Source organism: Phaethon lepturus, unplaced genomic scaffold (assembly GCF_000687285.1).
Source record: "Phaethon lepturus isolate BGI_N335 unplaced genomic scaffold, ASM68728v1 scaffold21457, whole genome shotgun sequence".
Lineage (NCBI taxonomy): Eukaryota > Metazoa > Chordata > Aves > Phaethontiformes > Phaethontidae > Phaethon > Phaethon lepturus.
In genome coordinates, this window is record NW_010550033.1 from 17,240 (window position 1) to 38,206 (window position 20,967).

Below are 20,967 nucleotides of genomic sequence, written 5' to 3' on the forward strand. Positions count from 1 at the left end.
ACAGGAACAAAGGTAACTCTTAACTTTTACAATGGATTCAAACATCTTATTATTCAAAATACAGTCTCACGAAATGTTTATCATCATACAGTAGCTTAGAAGAGCAAGCTATACATCAGCAATACACAAAGTGACAGCTCAGATGCACAATTGTGTCCATTAAAATATATCACTCCTTTCAGGCAGTTATGACAGACAGCCCAACATCACCTCACACCTCAGTTCATTTTGGCACATTAACAAACCCCAGCAGTACAGAGCATTGCCCTGGGCCACAGTTTTTTCTTCTCCAGCAATCACGGTACAAAGGCATCTCTTCTCGCAGAACAGGGAGCCAAGCTGTTTTATTGTCTCTAAAACCTGTTGAGCACCTTACCGTACACTGTCTCTGAGGTTGGCTATAGCGGTATGTAGAGCCTCCAGTTTCACTGCAAGCCAAGCAGGGGCTGACCCTTTCTGGAGCAGCAGCTTCACAGCCTCCACTGCCCCCTCCATGGTGCCTACTGCTGACTTATACTGCTCCTCAGAGGGTGGGTGGCATGCTCTTTTTGCCAGAGGCTGCAGATTTAAGTAAACATGAGACATCATTTATAATGCTGTACGTAAGCGATCAGTCTTCATCCAAATGCAAGAAAACCCTTAAGAAGGAGAAGAGCTGCAAGGGGCTTCCCTTGCCAGCTGGCAGGCAGTACAGAGCATTTGGGTATAATATTGAGGGCCAGGAGTGCACACAACCTTTTTTCTTAGGACAAGGAGGGCAGCAAGACCATCTTGAACCACTTTAGATACTTCCCAAAACTGGTAAAAATCGACAATAGAGCCCAGATAGTTTTAAGAAATGCATGTACCTCTCCTGTTGACTCCAGTTCTCCATCCATTTTCATCAACTGTGCACTGCAGGTAATCCTTTCTTGCTTCATGCGTTCTGTTCGTGCTTCTGTTGTCTCTTCTACTTGCCTCGTCTAGGGAGAAAGCCACAGGAGAGGTAACTAAACCAAGGCAACGTTACCAATCTTCACAGGCTCAATTTATATGCCAGAACAAAGAAGAAGGAGGGAGAGATCTTAACGTGCAGTTGAAAGTGAATCTAATTTCTCACACACTCTTCCGAGCAGGAGCTTGAAGTTACCTACAACTTTGGTGTAGCATTGCTGGCAGCTGTCAGTTCTTTTGCTAACTAATCTGCCTGTCAAAAACTCAAGCTCATCCAGGTTACAAGCATGATAACCACCCCCTCTTTCCCCTTGTCTATGTTCTGCATGAGTAGCCATCTGCTCTTAAAAGTGTATTTTCCAATGTGCAAAAAGTACTAAGATGTTTCATACATGTTCATTTAGTTTTCAGAAACTGATCCAAGAGAGACGGGGAAGGAAGTCACACAAACCAAATGATAAAATCTCTGTCTGTCTTTTTAATAGATAACTTCTCTGCTTGCAACAATCACTAACTGTGCAATTTTCATTTTTTTTTTGCTCAAGGTGGGAAAAGGAAAGCATTTAAATCAAAGTTGGAAAGTACTGGCAGAGCAGCATGCACAGGAATGGTGGTTGTTCATTCTGCTGATTAAAGCAAGTAGAAAAGTTCAACCAGATCCTAGTTAACAGAACCATTTAAAATAAACTTACTTATTTAATTGCCATGCAGGTGTAGACATAGACCATGTGCTGCTTATAATGGATGTGTACAACATCCAACTAAGGAAGCAGTAAAATGGTTCAACAACATACATACCTTAGCCAGAAAACGAACAACTTTGTTCTTAGTTTCTTCAGAATTAAGGCACTGAGGAACCAGATCTTCATGGCTTGTTTCCTGTCAAAAATGTTGAGTAATAGTTGTTTCGTACATTCATATTAGCAAAGGAATAGACAAAGTAAAAAATGTTTCTATGACAGTCCCTTCCCTCTTGCAACCAATGCTTAATCTTCCTTTACTTGCAGCTCCTGAAGTCACTGACAGCTGCATTAGCATCTGTAATACTAAGATCCAGACCAGTCAGTGAAGAGCGGCAAACATTTAAGACAGGAGAACTTCTGTATGATAAAAGTTAACAGAGCCAAATACATGCATCCAAAGTTCTGCTGTGCTTACCTCTGCAAAATGTGTGAATGCCTCCAGTGCGTGCTGATGAATCAGCCAGGTCTGGTCAGCTAGCAGGGAAGCAAACAAACACGACAACTGGGGTACAACTTGCCTCTGAAAAAGATACAAATACCTTTCAATTCCGAAGAGTTGTGCATATCTTGCCATCTTCATTTATTCTTAAAGAATTGCTCTAAGGTCAAGGGACAGGTTTGTGAAATGTGAGAGTGCTACTGCCCTGTCCTGTTCTCTCTTTCTTGGAGGTTCAAATGTCAGTCCTTTCTAACTGGTGAGAAGCAACAAGCAAGTGAATAAACCAAGCACTTTACATGCAAAATAAATGAAAAATAAAATAAAAAATAAAAAAAAACATGAAAAATAAAACTGCCATAGACCATTAATAAGTCTCCAAGATGATTATGTCCTGGCAGTCCTGCCTGTATTTAATGAACTTGATCCTTTAATTCTATATTTAAATAAATAGCATATCTTTTCGTCAAAAGACTGAACATTATTTCAACTAAGGCCACAATTATATTTACCTGTGCTTCTTGTGGTATAAACACCTTTCCCATAGAAGAGAGAAAATCCACCATCGCTAGACGAACATGATCTGGGGGATCCAGCTGGAAAAGGGAAGACTGCAGTGCAAATACCTGCAGAAAACAACCACCAGTAAAGCTCCATCAAAGAGACTGCAGGTGAAAACTCTTCTGTCTCATCTTTAAATCTAAGGACATTGATTTTAGAAAACTGGACTGAAAGCAAAAGGAGGTATGCTACACCTTGAATAAAACCGGCTAGGATAAAGCTGCAGTGTGCATTTTAGAAAGAAAGGAGCATGCTCTATAGCATATCCATATTATCTCAATTATCTTACAGAGTAATGGGATTCTCAAAAGCAGTGTTAACCAAAGTACCATATAGTTGGTTTAAAGACCAGGAAAGTAATCAAGAAAGAAAGAAAATTAGGAACATCCATGTGTTAAGAGAAGGCCAGCAGACCATCATTTGAGATTTCAGTAAGTCACAAGGAACTTTGTTTTCATGAAGAAAATTATTCATAAGAAGGTTTTGTGGGTTTTTTTGTTTGTTTGTTTGTTTTTTTACCTGAGTAATCAGTTGAGCATCTAATGCTTGGATGAAAAATTCCAAAAGGTGAAGTAATAAACACAGTGTCTGCTGGAGACATGGCTCATCTGAGACCTTCAACAGATCACAAGATAACAGTAACACTGCATTTTAGCTTATGGAATATCTACTTAAGAAAGAATTTAAAGTTACAGTAGTGTTCCAAAATTCTTAGCCTAACTTCATACATAAAACAACACACTGTAAGCAGCAGAAGAAAAAATTAAAATAGTCATATCAGTATCTCTAGGTAGTAATATTTTACAAGACCCTTTTCTTGGACTTTTTTTAAGAATATTTCTTATCCCTCATCTCCTTCCTCCACTCACTAATAGAAGCAGCTAGCAGTTATCTGAACTATTTCTTTTCACTTATCCGTTGCCAAATGTCTTCACAGAATGGCTGAGGTTAGGAGAGTCCTCTGAAGAGTCACACCAGTGGCTCTTCTTCACCCCACTTTCAAACTTTCTTTTTTAATCCAGGGTATGAACCATGACAATCCTTTTTTTTCTTTACTGCAGCTGCAGACATGAACAGGGAATCGCCTTACACCCTTGTTCTCAAATATGGGAGGGGAGTTACTAGCTCAATGGGTTTTCATGTGCTAAGCTATGTACTAATTAAATCACCGTGAGTTTTGTTCACATTCTAATGAACACTTAAAATAGGCCAAATTTGTAGCGGGTATGAATCAGAATGAGGTATTTCAGACTTCTGGTTAAGCAAGTCTGAATCTGACACTGAGTAACAGACGGAGTAATGAGTTGCCATATATGTAACATGCAGGAAAACTCAAACTCCGCTTCCCAGAGGACGGATCTGCCCAACACATAAACCAGGGGACAGCAGATGGGCAGCACAGTTACACTGTGCTTTACAGAAATGGTCCAAAGTAAAAACAACTTAGTAACAAACACATGATGAAATGGCACCATCATGCTTTCACCACTGGAACAACAAATTCTCTTACCTGCTTAGCCTGGAGGAAAGTCCAGAACTGACCAAGCACTCCCAAGACAGATGCCTGAAGTTCTGCCTCCAGAGTGTCACCAGCAAAATTGCAGGCAGCCAGCAGGACAGAAAGGGCAGTATTCTAGTAGGAAAAAATGTATAAATAAGACCAAAAAAAATTAAATGTAAAATGAACCAAAACCCCAAGCTCATATTAAAGCATCTAAAATGATACAAGATGGCAAGAAGCCCAATGTGCTGTACAGTACAGCTAATCCACCAGGCCGCCAGCCAATAAAGCTTCCAAAGCAAGGAAACCATCGTTACTTTTGCGAGTGTCACATGGTGCTGTAGTCATTAGCTGCACTGGCAGGCAGAAGCTGGCAGCAGATACTTCATATGGAAGTCTCTGGTTTCTCACACTCCTTCACCAAGGAGACCGGTGAGCATCTTTCAGATTTGATGCCACATAAAAACAGCCCTGACTTTAAAATTTAAAAGTGATTGTATAACATAGTATAAATCAGAAATTCTAAAGAAAAATACATCTGCTCACCCAGAGGGCAAACAATTACTAGAATAACTAGTGAACCACATGACCTCCACTGTCACCCTCAGAGTAGAGGGTCCTAAAGTCCTGTCTACCAGAAGAAAATATTAAAATCAGAATTCTTGCTCATGCGTATGCCCATTAGGCATGGAAAAAAGCTGTGCAACACACAGAAAAATAGAACTGAGGTGACAGCAACAGAATCCTTACAGTCTGGAAATCCAGAGTTCACACATTTTTACAAAGAGAACTAAGCCTCCTTTACCACGGGTCGGAGCTCTCCCAAAGCACGCCTGCTATTCAGCCACCGCCTGCACTGTGCAAGCCCTGCCACACAGAGCTGACATGCCACTCGTTTCCTAAGATCAGGATTCAGCGCCTTGAGGGATACGTGCTGCCACACAGCCAAGTTCTCCACCTCTTCTGGAAGAAACTTATGAGCAAATTCTACCTGCAAACAAAAGTTGATAGGAACTAAACAGATCAGAATACAATTTGATAATCTGTCAGACAGCTGAGAAAACAAAATACACTACTAGTTTGCTTTAGAAATGTTACACAAAAAAATTCTTTAAAACCTTTCATTTAGATAAAATCCAAGTTTTTATATAAAAACTTCCTAGAACTGCCACCTCCCTTGTCACATATAGGACATCGGAATGATTAAGCAACTTACTCTTTCAGCTGGTTGAAGCAGTGGCCCTAGCGAGTAGAAGAAAGAGCTTTAGCCTCTCCAAGGTATATAGAGAGGCACTGACAGGAAAGGACACTACTCTTTATATCTGGTGACATGAGAACACTCATGAACAGCAGTCGCAGATGCAATGACAGGACATACAGTTTCAGCAAATGTGGGAGACGTGCCGTTTTCATACTTAGTCAAAAAAAGGACTTCATTACCACTCCTAGAAAGGTGTATGTGCCTTTCTTGTTTTAAAGTGCACATCTGCACAAATTAGGATCCACTATGACAACAAAGTAACATCAAGTACAGCCAACAAGCACTCAACATCCTGCCATTTCTGAAGACCAGAAAGAGAATATTTTAACACAGGCTATTTATTTAAATCTCTTCTATTAAAGACAGAAGATGCTGGCGGTCTACTTGCCTGATGATCTGGAGCCATCAGGAACAGCATACGCCTCAGCAGAACACCCAAGGCAGAGACCTGGTAACAGTCGCTGGGCCAAGATTTTATCTGAATTAGGATAAAAGGGTAATGCATCTAATTAAATTAAGAAAAAGAATCGTCACTCAGCAAATGAATTCTATACAGAATGTTCTCAAAGTTGCTATGTGGGATCACAGCAGTAACACTAACTAAAACAATGCAGGACATGTTGGAAATGCTAGGCATATCGCTTTGTATTTTCACAGTACTGCTATTGCTAATTATTAACCCAATTTGAGGAATTAAAACAATCTAAATTTTGGATTTGGAAAAAGATGAAACTCCTGTCTTTGGTCATTTAGAAAGTTTGCCATTAGAACTAGGATTAAAACTGGTGCTGAATTGCAAACGTCACTGTGGTTCTTACCAAGTGGGCGATCACAACAACATGGTGAGCACACAGTTCAGCTGTTCCATACCTGGAATGAGAGGGGGGGGGGCAGAAGTTTGTGACTCTGTACTTCCTGCTCTTTTACAGACTAAATATTATAAATCTTGTCTGAGAGATGGCCATTTCCTCAAACATATTTAAACTTGACATGCACAGACACAATTTACTTGAGAGCGCCATTCCAAAAAACAATTATTAAATAATAGAAAAGGTATATTCCCCTTACTTGCATGAATGTAAAACTGTCTAAGGTATTTCTGCTCCTAATTTTCAAAATATGCTCTATATCTGAAAAGAATCCAATTCGGGGACAATTTTGCCTTAGCAAAATCTCTCTCAAGGAATGACATACAACAACAGAACTAACTGGATCTGTGGAAATCCTGCTTTACCTGTAATAAAAACATCTTACCGGGCAAGGAAGCACCACGAGTCCATTGCTAGCAGAGATGTGATCATACTAGAACCCAGCACAGCATCCAGCAGAGCATACTCCTGAGGAGAAAATATATATGTAAATTCACGCAGAAACAGATTGCAGGCCTACTATTACTTTTACTCCACTAATTAGCAGAAAACATAGTAAGATTTTCAGCTGATCCAATTTAAAAAGTTTTAAGAACTCATTTTCAATACTCTACATTCAGCTATACCACCAAGCAAGCAGCTAGCTACACCTTTAGTTTTGCATACTCTGAATGTACACGTACATTCACTTCAATGGGCCGAGGATCCTTCACTTTTGAAAACATTTCATCATGTGCATCCCTTCTTCGCAAGGTAACTTTTATGAAAAAAAAAAAAAAATTTTAAACCAATGTATTACCAATTTTCTTGGCAGCTTTCTGAAAACCAAATAAAACCTCTTCCTCTTTTAGGAACACAAATTTTATCTGAAAGAGGAATGTAGCATTCAGAAAAAAAAAATATGTAGTAGGGCTATAATTTTTATGAGGGCTTTTAACTTTATAAAGGTTTATATTTATCTACAAGTTCTTTTGCCTATGTGCAGTAAAAAGTGAAAAACTTAAAATATTATATAATGTTAATCAGAGCCCAGAATACTCCTCTGAGGGAGAAAAATTTGCTTATTACCATTTTATGGCATGTTCTTAGCTGGAGTCACAACAATATAATCTATTCTAAATATTAAATGCCACCTTATTACTTCACAGTATAGACTAACAAAACCAGGTAACCTGAATACAAATTGAATGTTGCATAAAAGAAAGCACTGAACTTTTATAACAACTTGACCTCTGCCCCTCCCAGAAAGAACAAAAATTTCCACCACCACTGAGGTTCTCAAGAACTTGTATGAAGCTTCATTTTCCCCTTTCCCACAGGTGACATTTGCTGTATAACTGAACTCCAGTCATGTAACTGTGCCACGGCAGCTTTTTACAGAACCACTTCATACCTAAACGTCTCTTTAAGAGATAGATCATTAGAAACAACTCATTCTTTTTTAAATAGTACCTAAGCATCACAACAGCTGCAGAGATGATAAGCAGAAAACAGTCTTACCAGCTGAGGAAAGTGTGATGGGAGTGTGGAAGCAATGAAGGAGCACAGGTGGACACAAACATAGTGATAGAGGGTGATGGGAACTGCTGGCTGTCCTGTACTGATCACCTCTGGCAAACAAACAGGGAGGGAAAGCTCGCCAGAGCACTGCTGGAAACTGAAGAAGAGAGCTGAAAACAAAGACAGGCTGCAAGGGTAAAAGCAAAAAAAGAAGGCGGGGGGGGAGAAAAGAAAAGAAAAACAGTTGGGTTACAGATATGCAATTCCTGAATCCTGCAAGCAACATCTGTACTATAGAATCTTTGTCTTCGACCAGAAACAATGGCAATAACTTCAGTACTTTTACTCTAGATTCATGTTCCCAACTACCTTCCTCCTTTACAAATTCATGTGATTATTAGAGGATTCAGGCATAAAAATGCAAGATTTTAACTTAGTGAAGTATCCATCTCTTCTTATCCTGGAAGTACTCTAAATACCATTCCTTTCCTGAAAAAAAAAAGACATCTCTGGCTCTGTATCCTTCACTCCTGAAGCACTGAACATCAGATCCTGTTTTTGCCAGCAAAAGGATGTACATAGAGTCTGACAAATTTTACTGTTCGGTTGCAAGGGAAACCCCAGCAGCTGAGGCCGCCTGTTTGCCTGTATAGACTGATTGCTGTGGTGAAGACTTACAACAAAAATCTTTTTAGTACCTTTTTCCTGTGTTCCAGAGAGTTTGCACTTCTTCAGGCTGACAGGACAGCTTGTCCATTATGGTAATCAGGACAAGACACTGGGGCAGCTGCTGCTCAGGAGGGAGACCTGTAGAAGTTGGGGTTTTTTTAAATGTGATGGTAGTTGCCCTGGTAAATATATCTGTGTGTAAACTGGCTTTTAAGCAAGTGACAAACGATGAACAACTGGTGAAACATAAAAGTTACCAGTAAAACAATAAAAAAATAACTTACAGACACAGCTGGGAAAAAAGGAATGTTTCATCATGAACTTCAGGTTTGAAATGAAAAAATAAATGCAATATAATTTATCAAGTAAAATCTAAAATATTCCAGTTCTGAACTGTCACTGCAAGAGGTTGCAAAGGAGTTACAATCTGGAGGCCTCATGCTTCCAGTCTCCTTGAAAGCAGTGGATGCCTCAAAGATGGAAAACGCAAAGTTTTCTTCTAAGTGTGCCAGGATAATCACAAGGCCAGAGTGCGCATGTGGGAAAGAAGTAAGCCCAGCCTACAGAGGGAAAAGGAGCCAGTGATGCTCACACCGAATCACGCAAGAGGCACAGGTATCTCAGAATTATGTCATATTGGTCAGGGCAGAAATGATAAAAAGCTGATCCTTTTTCAGTTTCAAGGCATTCTACTTTCCACAGAGAATACTTAATTTAGGAAAAATAGCTGTCTTCAACAACAGAACAGGAGAAAAATTTCAGCCTACTTTGAAAGTTTGTGACACAAATGTGGATTGAAATCATGCAAAACAGCAGAATTGATGGCATTTCTGTTAACCAGATTAACCGAATATTGAAATGACTACGAGTACTTTGAAAAAGATGCATTCGACAGCAACATGAACTAGCTGTTAGAAAACTCATTTGAGTTAGCGTGGAACTGGCTATATCATAGTATTTACAAAAGAATTAGAGACAAGCAAACCAGTGCAGAATATTGCTTGTAGTCCAGAACGTCAAAATACCAACCCTGACACCTTAGAGATGCTTACATAGTAACTATAGCAGTGGTAGCTGTATTTTAAACCCACCTAACTTTTCACTTAACACTTGCTCCATAAAAGGGCTAAAGGGAAGAAGCTGGCTGATGAGAGGGTCCAGAGCCACAAGAAAAACCCGGGATATTTCATCTCGATGAACTTCCGAGATCTCTGGAGCATAGAGACTGGGAGGAAGTTTGCTGAGGGGGGACAAAAAAAAAAAGTTAAATATTATCAGTAGCATTTTCAGTAACAGTACTTCTCAAAGGAACTAGAAAAAGGCAAATTCATTATTTTCTTGTTATTGTGAAATAAAAGACAGAAAAGTCTCCCCATTTAGAATATCTATTATAGCCCGAGAGTTACAGCTCTGCATTCAGCCTTTAAACTAAGCATCACAATACAATATTTTACTAAACATTGAAAGAAAACCTTACAAGCTCACGGAAAATGCATGTAAAATACATAACATATATAAGAAGAAATATACTGAATCACAAAAAAAGTCAAGCAATGAAAAGCTGACACCTGTATACACTATTTGACAGTCATAAATGTGACAGCACTAATTTAACACGACAGTAATAAAAGGGTACCACAATTTCTTTGAAGAGAAAAAAACCCTGGGCAATAAAAGAAAAAAAGAAGTGATATGAGAATAAAGCAAAAGAGATCATGAAATGAAAACCTTCTACTTTTGCAGCTTATAAAGTGACTGTAAAAATGCGACCTTCCTACTCAAAAATCCTGCTCAGTTTTGCTGAGTGAATGAAAGTTTACAACCTTCCTCTTCTAACTTGCCTTGTAGGTCTTTCTCAAGTGGAAACTCATAAAAAATAATCCATCCAACCTTGCAGTGAACTCGTGTGTTCTCAACCACAGAACCTGGCATCAATTCCAAAAGAATGACTGAAATCAGCCCTCTATTATCCACATTCCCCTATTCTTCCCCACTATTGCAGCAAATAGAATAAAATTTTTGAAAGACAAATGATAAGCCCCTTGCAGACTGTTGTGCTTTATAAGCATTACATTAAAAAAGCTTTTGATTCATCCTATTGTGAGATTTCACAAGATTATAAACACAACAGTAAAGCTACCAAAAATTTCAGGATACTCTGTTTCTGATCCTCTCTCCCTTCAGGACAAATGTTTCCCTACTTTGTCTTAAAGTAGAAACAATCTGTCAAATGTTGCTGCTGACATTTAGTTTTGGATTTTTTCTTTCACTAGAATTTAAGACAGAAAGAAAAAGTGTGGCTGTTTAGTTATATATGAAACAGAAAGGAATCAGGATTACTAGGGAATGGCAATTCTGAATTGCCTTGACTTTGCATGATTTGACTAACATCATGCTACCATTGGTTTCAAAGTGCAAGGTACACTGCTGGGTTGCTCTGTTTTAGCTCTGCCTAATTGCTTCATTGCAAAGTGATCAAAGGGCAAATCCTACCTTCAGGAATTTTGGCTTTAGGAACAAGAATTTTCACATGAACTTGCAAAAACAGACCCAACATCCAAGACAATCAATCTGCATATTCTAAACATCACTTGGTAAAAAATGTTGACATAAGTAATTGCAACAGATTTACTGGTTTGTCAATATCGGACACACACAGCACTGATCAAGAATGGCATTAAGGTAACTAGTATCACACAAAAATGCCCAATTTATTAAAAAAAGTTTTCAATTTCTGGACATGAAAAAAGAAAGCCATCGCTCTGGAATGAGAACTGTATTTTTACATCTCAAAATGCTTGTGACTTTAAGAATGCAATATGGAGATGTTATTAAGATACTATCAATAATCCATTATTTGTACTTCACTTACCTGTATATCTGAAGAAAGAGCTGGTGTAACTGAGAACACGAATCCGAGAAGAAAGAAAGAAATTCCTGCAAAAGCCATTAATTTTGAATGGTACTTTTACTATAAAATACATTATTAAATACACTTTCTTTCTGTCCCGTTATATTGGTGTGTACGCAAAAATTGGTGAAGTTCTAACAGTCCACAGCACAAAGCAAGGGCAAAGCAAACAATAAGCAAAGCATTCCTCAGAATAATTACACTACATATATGTATATGGTAGGTAAAACAATTAAATTTATAGGCTTACTTTAAAAAACTGTTAAGTACATTTGGACTAGCCATAGAGCTGCAAAAATCTGAAGTGGTCTCATACATGCTGTAAGGCTGTTTTATTCTGTCACAATGCTATTCATTTTGTACCCCCTCCCCAAAAAATCAACAACAAAAAAATCGCCCCCCTGCTTTTACCCCATGAGACAGAACAGATGCAGAATGCACCATCGCTGCTGTTCCTAGAGAGCAAAACTTTTTCACACACATTCTTAAAATGGGTAGATTTACAGCATGTCTTCTAATAGTGAGAAAAATAAAACACAGCAACAAAGCAAAAGGGCCAGGAAAAGAGCAGGAAGTTAGTGTCAGAACTAACAACAGTACGTGGGCATTTCTTCTTATTCATCATTTCAATTGTTGAAACAAGCAACAATACTGAAAACTTGGCGACAGGTTTCGTCTGCTTAATGCCTCCAGATAAAGTTACTATTGCATTGACTCAAGGCTGCCTGTAAAGACTGGACACCTCCTACCAACTCCTCAGCGACACTGCTTGCAACAGCTTATTCTTCTTGTTTCGTTTTCTGTTAAATCACAGCAGTAATCCCGCTTAGGCTTGTGAGGGTATTCAGGTGGAAGTACTACCCGTAGGTAGTTAATGATGGATGTTAATTATACCACTTATATGGTGTAGTCATAAATTGTTAAGATACTACGCAGTACAAAATTACTCCGTTTGCAGACCAGAGGCTTAAATTTAGTACTAACACAGAATTTAAGTATTAAAACCTACCTTGGTGTAGTGCACGAGGGAATTAGCAAAGAACCTGCACAGTTTGACTGTCTTCTGGAACAATCTGAGGTCAGTGCCCTCCTGTCCAAAAAAATAGTTCTAAAACTTAACATACAGAATAATACAATACAAAAGAAAGTTAGACTGCTAACAATGTTCAAAGGCTATTTTAAACTTGATTCTATACAGACTCTGCAGCTATGGGGGAAAAAACTTTAGAAATCTTCAGTATGCCTCAACATTTTTATAGCAATATTCAGTATTGAAATACTATCTTTTTATTGACCTTGGGTTGTTGTCAGTTTAAGAAATGTAAAAAATTCCTATAGAGTACAGTGGAAACTTACTTTCAGTGTCTCACTAAAACGTCCTCAATCTAAACAAAGTTTCGGGCCTCATTGTCATGTAGTTTCAAAAGAACAAGGTATTCTGCCTACCACATGAAGTAGAGAAAAAAAACAAAACAACCCTAACCAAAAAACCAAACCCAAAGCACTCCAAGCAGTAATACAGCACAAAGAATTTATCCTCCTGAAGTTCAATGGCAGCTTTGGGAGCTTTTTAATTCACCTGTATCTCTGACATCTTCATTTGCTCAGCCAGTTGCAAACAGGATTGAAAAGAAACAAGAGTGTCCTTGCACAGGCCACTGAGGATGTCACTGTGTTTCAGATGGCACTGCAGCAGAGAATGATGCTTCAGGCTTTGTCTAAAAGACAGGAATATAATCAGATCTGTAGTTGTCAGAAGTGATCATGCAATGAGTTAGTACAAATCCAAATAATTGATTCTTCTATTTAGGCTTTTATACAACACTAATTGGTGCAGTATCTGTGTACACCAAAACCAGAAATTTAGAGAGAACAACCCTCTTCACAGCCATGACTGAAACACAGAAGAAAGGCACGATGAAAGAGCAAGACAGCACAACTCAAGCCAAAAACGCCTACAAAATTGCAGGTCAGAGTCCTTAAGATTATTTCTTCAGACAACGGTATTTCAAATTTTCTTCTGTATTGTAATACAAAATGTAAAGCTTCTATTACTTTTTCATATTGCTATGATAGCATATGATTGCTAACTATCTTCACTGACAGTGCCTTTAATACTACTTACTAGCTAAATTTTCTTACTAGCTAAATAGCTAAATTGAATTCACTAAATTGCTATTTGAAACGCTGAATATAAAGCTATTGAAACGCCAGTTATTTAAAATTACAGTCTGTCGATGTTACAAGAAAAATCCAAAGAGTTCAACGACATACTTGATTATGAACTTCCATGTATTGGCATGAAGAGCATGGTCCATATTGGAAATGACCGAGCATATCTCCAGCACGGTGTGGATTACTAAGGAGGAAATAATAACTGAGTTAAATCAGATTCATGAGTTCACAGCTATGCTCCTCTCCTGGGAAAACAGCAGCAAACACAAGCACTAAGAGAATACCACCACACTGACAACGAATCAGGAAAACGGCTCAGTGCTTAGGTGCTGCCCCTTCCCTACAAACCTACACAACATGTCCCGTTCTGCAGAGAAAGTTTCAGGAGAAAAATGGAAACATTTCAAGCTTCAAAGTGCTGCTTTCTGAAAGGCTGGTCAAGACAGCAGGAACTGAGCAGGCTCAGAACCTGTTTTAAAAATTCACACTCTCTATAGAAAAAAAGACTGAGCAAGACTAAAAATAGCATTAGATCCCCATATACCTGACACCATATCTGTGATGTTATCTTCAGTAGAAGTAGAGCCCATGGAAATCATATCAAGTAGTTCCATCAGCTGCTTCTGAAGAGAGTAAGTTTCCTTGAACATAGCTTGTAGGAGGTCAGAAATCAAGTGCAGATGCCCACAGTACACTGATTCACTGTCCTGTAGGAAACGGGGAAGAAGAGGAATCACAGACTGATTTTTCACATGCTGAAAACATCGAGAGCTTTGTCATACATTTGCTAGAAAAAAGAACAAGGCATAGACATACCTACTTTTAACTTGATACAGAGCCAGATCTGTAGCTTCTGATACAAACCACTGTTCACTAAATATAAAATGCAATTCATTTGCCTCATCAACAACTAATGAAGTCTGCCTAGCTCTCGTGAGTTTAGTGGGCTTTGGATTAGGCCTTGATGCATGAACCTAAGATCATATTTCTGAATAAAACAGTCCAACGTTAGCAACACCGGTATTTCTCAATACTTTCAAATCAGAATTGTTAAATAAAGGTATGGCACCTGAGTTCAAGTCCTGACATGGGAAACTGCTGTCAATGTTCCCATAAGAAAGCAAAACTGAAAAGTGAAAATCGAAAGCCGACCAAAAGCTCTTGTGTCCTTATGACAACCTTGTTTTATTTTCACTCCTGTAGACAGAATTACCGTTGCATCTGAAAATGCAGATCTGAAACTAGTATATGTCACTCATCATAACCAACATAAAGCTCCTAACCGCAACTTCCAATGCTAAGTAGCACCATTTTGGTACCCACTGGTAGCTCTCAAAACACTGCATCTACCAGAAGCACACAGATGTCACAGAGAGCAAATTACACTCATAAAGCAAAATGTTCAATCGACATTGATGCAAAATGCAGAAATAGCACAGTCTGCCTCTCCCTGCCAGGTCAGATTTGCTGGTCAGACAGCTGAAAAATCGTTGTTGTACTTGTGCGCTAAGTACATTCTGTAAACTATTAATGACTAAATTTAAACCTAAAAAATAACAATTCAACAGCCACATGATTTCAAAATAGGATCTTCTTACAAAGCAAGTGTTTCCTAAAAGCCAACCAGTATAAGAACTTTTCTCCTTCTAATACAGACCTACCTTGCAGTGTGTAAATGTGTTCTTTATGACATAAAGCACTGAGGATGGAAGGGTGCGGATACTCCCGAGAGGCACACACTCTTGCAGTGTGCAGATGTATCGTACACAACCAGTCAGAGTTTCCAGCAGTTGCACCATAGTCTTAAAGTAAGAATAAACAAAAACCATCAATGTTTTTCACTCCTGCAATAATTTCAAAAGCATCTTTTCTTAGCTGAATTGCACCTAGATTTTTATATGGCATTTAAAGGTCACTGCTATTTGCATAAATAAGTAGTCTGCTAAAGATGTATGAAGCTCCACAAAATAATATCAAGCAATTCCAGACCTCTTCTCCGATATCATACACTCTTTGAAAGTTCCGTATTTCTTTTGACTACTGTTCTCTGTTTACAAAAATTTTAAAACCCTGAATTAAATGACTGTATAAATAGATGTCAGACTCACTCTTTAAATACGGAGAATCACATTCCACTTGTGTTAGAGAATTGGAGATTTTTTTTTTTTACATTCTGATTAGCATCACACATTAAATGTAATCAAATCATTCACAGAATTTTAATTGAACTTCAACTGCAAAGGAAGCTCAAATTACATTTTAACCAGCTGGCTAGTACCTAACAAAAACATTCTAAAAACACCTTAATAGTTCAGGTAAAAATCAAAGAATAATGTAAACACTCCTTTGACAACTGATTTCATGGGACTTGCCTGTAAAAGACTCCTTACAGTACTGCACAACTCTGTATTCTGGCTGGTTAATCCTTTGGCCTCACTGGATAATTCATACATCAAGTTATCAAAGAACTGTAGAGTCTGTCAGAACAAAACAAAACTTAAACATGTTATTTATAAATGTACATATGCAAATAGTAACACCATTCTCTATCTGCTTGCTTCCTTGGCATGGAGTCCTGGGCTACTGAGATAACTCACAGGGGAAAATAACACTTTCTAGCATTTGAGTCGTAAAGCATGATATACCAAGAACCGAACAGCATCTTATGGTTTTCCCAAATTACAGACAGAAGCTATATTAGCTGTTATTTTTTATAAAACTTGTTAGTAAAACAAACCTCCTAGCTACTTCACTTGAAATATACACCTCATTCTACCAAAGATTTTTTACTTAAATAAAACCGCACCATTTTAAAAGGATTTTTCATTTTGTCTCAGAAAAATAGGTTTTTTTGATAAGAATGGTCATAAACAGTTTGAATACCTAAAGAAATAAGTCTATGACCTACAAACAACAATAATTTCTACTTTGGTTGAGGTCCTTGGATATTTTACAAGTGTTACTCCTGAGACTGCAAAGACAGTGAGCGGCTTCCAGGCGTGTGCAGGATATTACATGAACTTGCATGGTACAGTAACCCTTGCTCAGGATATGCCTGGTATGAGTCATTTTTCTTGTAATCTCCAAAATTTGCTACAGGACATAAAATAAGGGGAAATGGAAATCAAGTGGCCATTTTTACTGGCTTCTTAAACATATACAAGCTGAGGCCTGAAACTTCAATCAGTAATTTGGCACTACATTACTTCAGTTAAAATGTAAGCACTGAAGAATTTTAATACAACTACAGCACAAAATTCTCCATTCTTTAATCCAAAAAGAGAACATCTTAGGCCAGTATGGTCTAGAAGTTTATTCACTGTATTATCCACAAATATCACAATGTTTATTCAGTATATATGAGTGTTGGGTTCCTCAGTTTATTTGTCCTGAGAGGCTACCTCACATAAAAATTCTTCACCTTGGTCATTTTATAAAAAGCCCAATATTCTCAACAAGAAATAAAACCCAATTCTGTGACTCAATATAGAAAGTAGAACATCATATGTTTGATCCTTTCCCCACCGTAAACAACGGTAACAATCACAGAAACAATTCAACAACACAAAACTGTTAAACTTTTAAAGAGTAAATTTTAATTTCAAGTTTTGTATCCAAAGTAGTAATTATATCATGAGACCTCAAAAAGGAATCACTGCATTCTAAGCAGGTTTTTAGCACTGGACTGACTGAAAATTCCACGTTTAACTGAATGTGTCATACCTTAGGTAATACTTTTGAGAAAAAAGTTTGTTCCAAATCTGCAAGGCTGATATGGGGCAAAAACATTTCAGTCAGAATCCTCAAAACACCTGCAAAGCAAAACGTTTATAACACCTTACAGAAAAACAACATGCGATTATCAGAAACATGTAGCATCCTACTGGATGAAAGAAAGAGCTGTGTCAAGCAGAAACAGATCAGATATTTGATTTTGAGAGGGGCAACATAACATTTGCCATGTATGCATTATCTGAAAAATCAAGTACCAATAACAGCTCCAATGTGCATAAACCCATCAGTAATAGCATCACACCTGACTACGCTTAGTTGAAGGCTGAGCACGATTGTTTGCCATGGAACTAGAATTTTTCATATTCCAAACTGCACATAATTGCACATGTAACGTGCAGGTTGGCACTAACAGGCAACTAACAGTGCATGTTAGCAAGACTCCTAAACAGTTACATATCAGCCTCATTTTCTTATCACTATCACGTATTACCAGAGTTTTGCCACCTGTAAGATAATGGCCAAAAAGACAATAAAATACAAGATGAAAAGCACCCTTCTTTCAAGTAGCTAAAAATCAGTAGTGGGAAGGAAAAAGCAGCCTTACATGCATAGTTTCTTTATGGGCTTTTATAAAGCTTATTCAACGTGCAATCGGTGTAACATGCAAGGTCCGGAAGGATTGCTGAAGACTCTGAAAGTCACTAGTCATAGCAGAAGTATTTTTAAGTAGTGCAGAATTTATAATGCAATTGCAATATGATTCTTCGGAAGAGGCAGCACTCCTTGGTCACTACTTACGAATATGCTCAGTCCAGCCGTCAGACTCTTGATACAGAGAGTTAAAACGTCAAAGAAACTCAAACTTGTTCTGCCAAAAAGGTTATTTATCGAACATATACAAATTTATACATGTTCCTTTTCCGGGTTAAGGTGGCCCATCCACCTAGGTAAAGACCAGCGATTAATGTCTTTTGGCAGCATAGATGATCTTTAAAGCATCTGCAGAAGTCGCAGTGACTTCTCACACTGTCCCGCATACACTTCATCCAGAACATGAAACTGGCGGGGCTGCTCCATAACCACCGTGGGCAGATACACCTCAGTACCACAAGATCAGCACAAGTATTTCTGCAATGTATTTGGGAGAGTAAGCCTGGGGTTTTTTTGGGCGGGCTGGGATGTTATCTACAGCGTTAAATGAACCACACGCTATTTTCTACCGTGAATCTTTTATTTCAGCAAAAGGCTATACTCATTTCCAGCTGTTCCATCCTGTGTCGGCCCCTTACAAAGGCTGCACCGCTTTCCCTCCCACCGATTTATCTGCTTGAACTGTGCCATGCCGAAAGAAGAACACTCCCACATCCCTCCCCCGCCATTTCGCGGTGGCTCACAGCCGCCTAAGAGGCGAACCGCCATCCCCTCCACACCCCGAGAAGGATATAAGGAGCCGGGGTAGAACGGCGGGCAGCTCCCGGCGGCAAAGATCCCAATCCCAACCTCCCAGCTCTTGCAGGAGCAGCTCAGGATCTGCTTGGGACATGGCGCCGCCTCCGCTCACCTCAGGGCCGGGCACAAGCGGGAAAAAGTTACCTCCGCTATCCCAGCAGCCTCTGCGTCCGCAGCTGCCCCGCCCCTTCCCCCACCACCACTGCGGGCGCGCATGCGCTTAACGAAGCGGAAGTGGGAACCGTTCCACGTGGGAGAACCGGAGGGTGAGTGCAACTGAGGGTCGGTACGGGCACAACGCGGGGGGTAAAGCGGGACACCGGCTCCCTTTGCCCGGCCTGCATGCTTCGGCCCAGGGTACAGGGAAGGGAAGCTGGGCCTTAGCAGCCTCTGCGCGCCTTGTTTTTGCCTCTCTTGAAACGCTAAGTCTGAAATGGGAGTTTTACCAGAATAAGAAGCAATCTTAATTTCCTTAATTATACCTACATTGTACACTTGTAACACTGTCTTTTAAAAAAAATTAAATGTTTAGAAAGTTTATTTTTTAATGAAAATTAGGATGCTATAATTAGACCGTTTCTTTGTGCTAATATGTGGCAGTTTAATGACACGTAAAACTATTTATTCTATTTCCAGAAGCAATTCACCCGATTTCGTTGGCAAAACATCCGATATTCTACCTGCAAAGCACTCTTCCCCATAGCGATAACTACATACAAATCTCCTCTATAAAAAAAAAAAAAGAAAGAAAAAAATATTTGTATTGGTATTGCTCTTAGATAAGTGTTCCTGGCTGTAATAAATTAAGCTTTGGGTTTTTTAAACTCTTATTCCTGAAAAATGGCTTTTCGATTTAATTTTTCTATTGATGAAAATGAGAGCAGTGAACCAGACACTCACGGTAAGATGGACTTACAGCTCTGCTCTCCAAAACACAAGCGGGAATCCACAGAAAAGAGCAAGCAGACTGCAGATACTGTAGCAGACTCCAGCCCAGAGGTGGGTACCGATAAGCAACAAGATGAGACACCATCAAAGAAAAAGTTCTGCTTGAAAGCTGCCAAGGAGCACAGTATTCCTGAAAATGTCAACAAAATACTGGAAAATAAAGTCATGGAAACGGTATCAGACCTGTATTACATAAATATATCTGGAGCAGAAATGACGTGTTTGGATGGTGCCGACGAAGAAGGCATCGTGTCTCAAAGTGTTTCTTCTCACTCCGATCTTATCCCAGGAATCTATGAGGGAGGACTGAAAATCTGGGAATGCACCTTTGATCTCATAGACTACTTTTCTGAGGCTGAAATACAGTTTACCAACAAGACTGTATTGGATCTTGGCTGCGGGGCTGGTCTGCTGGGAATAGTTGCTTTAAGGGGTAAAGCTGAAAAAGTCCATTTTCAGGACTACAACAGCACAGTGATTGATAAAATAACCTTGCCTAATGCGGTGGCTAACTGTATAAGTGAGGGCAGTGGGGACAACAGAAAAACTAGCAAGCCTCCTTTGAAGAGGCCCAAGAAAGCAGAGTACGTACCTGATGTACTCACCAAATGCAGGTTTTTTTCTGGAGAGTGGTCTGAAGTCAGCCAGCTCCTATTAAGCAGCAACAAACCCTTTTCAAAGTACGATATAATTCTCACATCTGAGACCATCTATAACCCTGACTACTACAGTGCTTTGCATGATACACTGGCTCAGCTCTTGGATAAAAAGGGCCGTGTGTATTTGGCAAGCAAAGTACATTATTTTGGGGTTGGCGGTGGTATCTACCTCTTTGAGAAATTCACTGAAGAGAGAAACGTGTTTAGGACCAACATAGTTAAAATAATTGATAAAGGACTGCAGCGATGTATTATGGAAATGGCCTTTAAAGATTCCAGTTAAAATTCACCCACTGGTCCTTCAAAAATATCTTAAAGGCCAAATGTTTTAATCCTCATCTCTCTGTTTCTTCCTCTGTTGAGTTATTCTGGTTTGATGAATTAAGGATGCACATTATTAAAATGCTTGAAATTCTGATGTCTGACTAGAAGTTAAGGATTCTTCCGATTCTAGTTTTGCATAGAAAAAAAATGGAGCTCTGCTTAAACCACCACCTGTTTATGCCAATTAATTGTCATTTATAGGTATGTAAAAACAAAGCAAGTCACTGTCCCCAGTCCCCCTCTCACATTCTTTGGCAGTGCCAGAACTGTACATCACAGTAGCAGCTTCTGAG

The 20,967-nt window shown here is 39.0% G+C and overlaps 2 protein-coding genes across 2 annotated transcripts; one reads left to right on the plus strand and one right to left on the minus strand.

Moving 5' to 3' along the window:
* Nucleotides 1–372: 372 nt before the first annotated feature.
* LOC104623369 (chromosome unknown open reading frame, human C1orf112) lies at nucleotides 373–18,837 on the minus strand. Its single transcript, XM_010290444.1, has 24 exons — nucleotides 18,739–18,837; nucleotides 18,093–18,132; nucleotides 17,283–17,371; nucleotides 15,932–16,036; nucleotides 15,221–15,361; nucleotides 14,104–14,266; nucleotides 13,659–13,743; nucleotides 12,964–13,102; nucleotides 12,394–12,474; nucleotides 11,346–11,410; nucleotides 9,565–9,713; nucleotides 8,503–8,611; nucleotides 7,805–7,991; nucleotides 6,690–6,772; nucleotides 6,254–6,305; nucleotides 5,824–5,913; nucleotides 4,980–5,165; nucleotides 4,184–4,306; nucleotides 3,193–3,288; nucleotides 2,625–2,738; nucleotides 2,092–2,196; nucleotides 1,732–1,812; nucleotides 849–962; nucleotides 373–558 (listed from the first exon to the last, which is right to left on the minus strand). Exons 1-24 carry the CDS (start codon nucleotides 18,835–18,837, stop codon nucleotides 373–375), a joined length of 2,682 nt encoding a protein of 893 aa, XP_010288746.1.
* Nucleotides 18,838–19,583: 746 nt separating this feature from the next.
* On the plus strand, nucleotides 19,584–20,649 carry METTL18 (methyltransferase like 18). The gene has a single exon (XM_010290445.1). The coding sequence runs from the start codon at nucleotides 19,584–19,586 to the stop codon at nucleotides 20,631–20,633; it is 1,050 nt and encodes a 349-aa protein (XP_010288747.1). The 3' UTR covers nucleotides 20,634–20,649.
* Nucleotides 20,650–20,967: the final 318 nt, after the last annotated feature.